The sequence below is a fragment of the Vidua macroura genome, chromosome 1 (assembly GCF_024509145.1).
Source record: "Vidua macroura isolate BioBank_ID:100142 chromosome 1, ASM2450914v1, whole genome shotgun sequence".
NCBI lineage: Eukaryota > Metazoa > Chordata > Aves > Passeriformes > Viduidae > Vidua > Vidua macroura.
In genome coordinates this window covers 121,890,116-121,896,115 of record NC_071571.1, presented here as the reverse complement: position 1 = coordinate 121,896,115, position 6,000 = coordinate 121,890,116, and the positions used below count along the sequence as shown (strand labels likewise).

At 40.0% G+C, this 6,000-nt stretch overlaps 1 protein-coding gene across 1 annotated transcript in view; it reads left to right on the top strand.

The window, feature by feature from the left end:
- The first annotated feature begins 655 nt into the window (after positions 1-655).
- Positions 656-6,000, top strand: part of TRPA1 (transient receptor potential cation channel subfamily A member 1) — a 31,584-nt gene continuing 26,239 nt past the window's right edge. The window contains exons 1-3 of the mRNA XM_053990924.1: positions 656-928; positions 3,395-3,557; positions 4,650-4,825. Of these exons, the coding sequence (XP_053846899.1) occupies positions 656-928; positions 3,395-3,557; positions 4,650-4,825 (612 nt within the window). The remainder of the gene's footprint in view (positions 929-3,394; positions 3,558-4,649; positions 4,826-6,000) is intronic.

Sequence of the window (6,000 nt, the reverse complement as noted above, 5' to 3'; positions counted from 1 at the left end):
GAAGCCAGTGGTAAAAGAAAACCTTTTTTTCACAAATATATAATGAAATTATGGCACTTAGTGCCACAGGATGTTGTGGCACAGACAGTATAAAAAGGATATTAAAAAGGAATGAGCGAAAAAATGGAGAATTGCTTGTTGACAGCTATTAAATAGGCTACATGGGGTGTTACACTTGGTTTTGGCAGTCCTTAAGCTGCCGCTTGCCATAAACCATGAAAACACAGGCAAAAAGTCACCTCCTGTGGCTCCTACTGCTTTTCCTAACCCTCTGCCCCTTCCACTACCGGATCTTTAGCAGGACTGCCCATCTCTCGTTAAGTGTTTTTTCCCCGAGTTACACATTATTTCCGTAAAGACTGACTCTTTAGGATTAAGCCTTTGAAACACCTCATGCTCCTTCTTTCTGTACTCGTCCTACACCTTTCCTGCACCTCCTCATCTGTCTGGTCAAACCAATTCTGCAAGAAAATGTTATGGCTACACAGAGAACCTAATAGTATAGAAAACTCGAACGGCTTTTTTAGGGGCGGGAGGGCAGCGCAGGGGTAGGCAGCACCAGTTCAGGCGATGGCTCCTGACGGGCACGGGCGCTCCGCTCCCGCGGGGTCCGCCCGGAGCCGCCCGCCCGCGGCGGGAGCCGCCGCCCGGCGGGATGCCCGCCCCGGCGGGATCGCCCCCGCCTGCTTTCCCTGCTTTCCCCGCCTCCCCCGCCGCCGCCGGGGCCCTGCCGTCACTCGCTGTGTCGCCTCGCAGGTCGCCGGAGCGGACGGGGCGGGCGCTGCTCGGAGCCGGGCGGGCGGGCGGCATGAAGCGCTCTCTGCTGCGGCTCTGCCGCTCGCGGGAGAAGGCGGCCGCGTCCAGCGCCTACCAGGGCGTCGTGTGCGAGGCGGATGCCGCCTCCGTGGCCTCGCAGGATGTCTTCAAGGTGCGTGCGGAGGGGCGGCGGGCCCGGGCTGGGAGAGGGATGAAGGTGGAGGGTGAGGTGGCCGAGGGGGCGGAGGGTCTCTGGAGCTGTGCGGGCTCGGCTGGGGTTATGTGCCAGGGACCCATTCCTCCGGGGGACCCTGTCCGCTCGCTCAGTGGACCCGGGAAGGAGGATCGGTGCGGGATGGGAGACAGCCTGGGAGCTGCCCTGGCCGTGGGTGTGAAAGCACAGGACACTGATGTGGTGTGGCCCAGGCTGAGCGGCAAGGTAGTGGAGCAGAAGGAGGATGTGGGTAGCAGGCTGCTGACGCAGAACTCACGTTTCCCCTGGGCACAAAAAGAGACCCCCTCTTAGTGGGAAGCCGAAGTCACGATGGTCTAAGATGAATAGATCATCTTAGCAAAAGTGATATGAAAGAGTTTAGAAGCACTGGAACTGTTACGAAGGGAAACGGAACCATCGGTGCAACCTACAAAAGTGATATTGCAGCCAGGAAGGACAGAATATCTTCCCGTTTTTAACAGAGATTAGGATGAGAAGTCTTGTATTTGTATTGCTGCTAAGGAGACCTAGACCAAACTTCAGTGAAGCCTTTTTTAAGCCTAAGAATAATTAAGCAAAGGAAGAGTTTGCTTACAGGATGGAAGTCTTGGATAACTTTAGAGATTTTTAACAGCAGGCTAAACAAATTTGACAAAGTTTGTCGGTCGGTTAAAATATCTCCTGAGATAATTTCCATTCACATATGTTTTCTATGTGCTAGCTGTAGACCTGAGCAGCAGCATCTCTTCAGCATCATACGGCTGGTCACTCTAGTGGGTGATCTGTCACTACAGAGCTGTCCAAGCACAAGACAAAGGAGCTGCTGTTGTTTAAAATAGCTTGCTTTGCTGTTTTTAGCTAACCCAAGTACCAAGAACACATAACTGACTTGTTTCTTCCTTATTTTGTTAGTGAAACACTGCAGTATTGCTGATAAATCTTACTTTTGTCAATAGAAATTATCATCATGCCACATTTTCTCTTACACTGAGAAATAAATCCACTGTTAAAAGTGGAAAAATGTGGTCTAGATCAATTGAAATAATAAAGGTAGAATGTTAGAAGGAATAGAAAATACTGGGCTCTCTAATAAGGTTTTCTTAGACAGATTTTTGGTGTGTTTAAAATGTATAGATACTGTGTGTGTAATTGAGGTGTTCTTTTTGTGACAGTGGATTCATATGAAATATCTTTTCCTCAATTATATCACATGTTTTCAATTAGCTTTTTCTGATTGCACTATTGAAGCAGAGACCAGCCCTCTATTTGGCCTCAGTCTTATAAATGTTTAAACACATTTGTAACATTATTGACATGAGTAACCTCACTGAGGTCAGTGGGACTATTAAGCTGAATGAAGCTAAACACGTGCTCAAGCACATGAATGGGCTGCCCTGTCATGCATATTTGCTTAAATATACAAAATTATTGAGTCTTTGCCACTCAGGGGGTCCTGGAAAACAAAGTTTTCCTCTTTTTTTTTTTTTTTTAAGATGTGAAGGGAGCAGTGATTTTAGGGAATTCCCTTTTTTTATTCTGTGCTTGCCTACACACAATTTGAATGTTTGCATTACTTCAGATAAGCATTTTTCTCACTTTTTTCCTCCCAATGTAGTTGAACTGTTTTACTTTTTTATTCTCTCTTAATTTTTAGTATCTTTTTCTTAAATTCCTGCCCATCCTACTGCAATAATGTTATTCTATCACTTTGCATAGAAATATGGGATTTTAATAACTTTAACAAAAATATTTGGAGAATATAATAAAATAATAAACAGCAGAGTTTCATAGTGGGCTTTGGTTGTAAAGCATAGTACCTGGAATGTATCAAGCTGTTAGTGGGATCGCTGGGAAGATACTGAGTTGTTTCAGGCTGAGATAATTGTCTGATGTTCTAAGCATGCTGCTGAAATTAAAAAATATATTGATTTCTCTGACACAAAGAACATCACAGAAGCCCAATGGCTGAACTTGAAAGCCAAGGACATGGTGTCAATCTCTGTAACAATATCTAAAAAAAAGGAGTTTATCAAGACTATTAATTTTCCTCTCTGTTGAATTCATATTACATGCCCACTGCCCCACTGCAAGAAAGAGTATAAAAACATAAGGGATGAATTTACTTGTTTGAGATTTTCCATGGTGAAGGAAGGATCTTGATCTCACTACAGAAGAGAGAACAGTGTATTCAAGATGATTTTCAGTTTTGTTCATTTTGCACTGTTTCTCGTGGGGATCTTATATTGCAGTCAGTTAAACCAATAACCAATCGAAGTTTCACTGTTGGCTCAATCTGATCAGGATTTGTGAACTTCTGTATGAGCCCAAACAACTGGGCAGGAGTTATTGAGTGGTAATTACAGCATTGCTAACTTCCTGCTATTTAGGGGAATGAGAAAATGAGAATGTTTTTACCCAAAACAGGTTATTTCAGATGGAAGTGCCTGTAGGCTACGGAGCTTCATTAAGAAGAATCGTTCTGGGCTTACAAAAGTGGATGAATTAAATGCCACCCCACTTCATCATGCTGCAGAAGGAGGGCAAATAGAACTCATGCAGTTGATCATAGATGATTCTTCCTGTGAAGGTAACATGCATTTTATGAGCTACTTTATTTAGCACAATAAAAAAGTTCAATAACCAAGGTGTCCATTACCCAACTGAAATAGGACTGGTAATTGTTATCTCCATTTATAGATTCAAATATATTTCCAACTGTCTGCTGCAGTTTGCACTCTCTCAGGTGTGGTTTGGGTCGCTCTTGTTATGTAGGACTGTTTTCTCTCTAATGCAGTGAATCAATATGTCTTGCTTTAGTTGACACTCAGATATATAGTCTTCAGATGTGAAAAAGAAAACTGCAATGATTGAACAGAAGACTTGACTTTCTCTCTTCCTTATTCATGTTATGTGTCTCTTATATAATCAGCATTGTGAACTACATCGGACTCCACTGATGGACTGTATGCTACTGAGTAAACCTACAATGGCCCTGAAAAGCTTGGTTTTTTCACCTATTGATAGCAAATATAATTTAAATTATTCTGGTTGAAATATATATATTTTTTTTTTATTTTTAGTCTGTAATTTTTGTCCTAATTTTTTTAGGATATTTGTAGAAGTTTTTCTTCAGTTTTCAAGCTCAAAATGTATATTTAGAACAGACCATTTTTGTAGCTGATGTGAATTGATTTATCTTTGTGTTCTGAAGTGAAACAGAGTAGATATGGTCCTTAATTTTCTTACAGTTTACAAGCACATATTTATTACCTTATTACCTTATTTAGGTTATTTGCACTCATTTATTCTGTGCAGCCTCTAAAGGAATTGTTGTGAAGTCAAATAAAATAGGAAAAAGAATAATCAAGGAGAGAGGGAAATCACGTAACTCTTGAGTGAGGAAAAACATGTATAATAGTGGGCAATAAATAGACAGGTGTTTCACCACTTCCATTCCTTTCACCAATGCTGTATATTCAGCACAATATTTAATCAATTTAACACAGTACACTGCATCTCATGAAATCTGTTCCTTTCCCTTTCCAAAGAAATGCAGTAGCACAGACCTAAACCTGACACTGAAGACATCTTTTTTTTTTGTTTGTTTCAGTGCAATCAGAACATTTGATGGTTTTGCTTTGTTTTTTTGCTTTGTTTTGTTTTCTCTCCTTTGACCTAGTATTAAATGTGATGGATTCTTCTGGAAATACCCCACTGCACTGGGCCACGAAGAAAAACCAGGTTGAAAGTGTTCGTTTGCTTCTCAGCAGAGGAGCCAATCCAAACATTCTCAACTCCAATATGATGGCACCTTTGCATATGGCTGTTCAGTCCCTGCACAATGAAATTGTGAAGGTAAGTCTAAAATCTTCCCAAATACGAACACTTGATGAGTAGCTCAGGCAGCAGCCGTGTGCAGAGCACCAAGGCCTTGTTTATATATGCCATATCTCCTCGTGTTTTCTTTAGCAAGCAGGATGTGTAACATGATGCCTATAGAAGTGTTGGTGTCCTCTTAGCACTGCCAGTAAAAAGTAACTTACTGATTTACAGAAATACTGAAGTTTGTGCTATGATAGTAGTCCTTATGTTTCACAGAAAATGCTTTTCAATTTTCCAGACACAAGGAACTTTCTTTAAAAGTTCTTTTTAAAATGGAAACTTCATGTAGGCATGTGTATTTCAAATTGTAATATTCTGTTTCTTTTTTTTTACAATTGTATGGGGTGTCTTAGAAGTATTAACATCCTTGAAACTAGTGTATTTTTAAAATAAAGACCAGATTAAAACTAGTCAGAAAGTACAGTTATTAGAATCACTATTCTAATAATCAATTGAATCGTAGCAGAACTAAATCTGCAATAAAAATCACAAAAATATATTGGGATTAAATTACTAAGGTGTCCATGTTGAACCTTGTAAAACAGCAATAGCTTTGAGATTTTAAGCAGCATAATTTTTTTAACCATTTGTCTAAGTGCAGTGAGAATGTTTTCACTTCATATGCAGCATAGAGTTAGAATTTTAAAATTTTTAAAGTGCTTTAATTTTTAGATGAATAAAACCTTAAAATTGCAACAATTCTTTTTCTCTTTATTTTTTTTCTCTTTTTCCAGTTCATCCATGCAAAAGAAAGAAACACATATTATCTGTATTCAAGACAAATAAAGAGTTCTTTGGAAATGTTTCAGTGTCCTCAAATCTTTTACAAAATCTGTATTATGAATTAAGAACAATGAAATGTGAAATCAATGACATTTTTAAAATGGGCTTTTTATCAGCTTCCCTGCTTTGGTTCTTGACTAAATCTGTGCTCTTATTTTTTCTCCACTCTGTTGTTTATTCAAGCTAATTCTTCCTTAGTTTTTATTGCCAAATTGCCCGAGATTGATTAAATGTACCAGTTCCTCTAGCACAGAAAAAATAAATAACTGAAATTACTGAATGACAATTAAATAAATATGGAGCTAGGGGAATAAATAAGCCAGTATGGTCATTATAATTTCCAGATCCTTTGCTTCTCAAAAAGT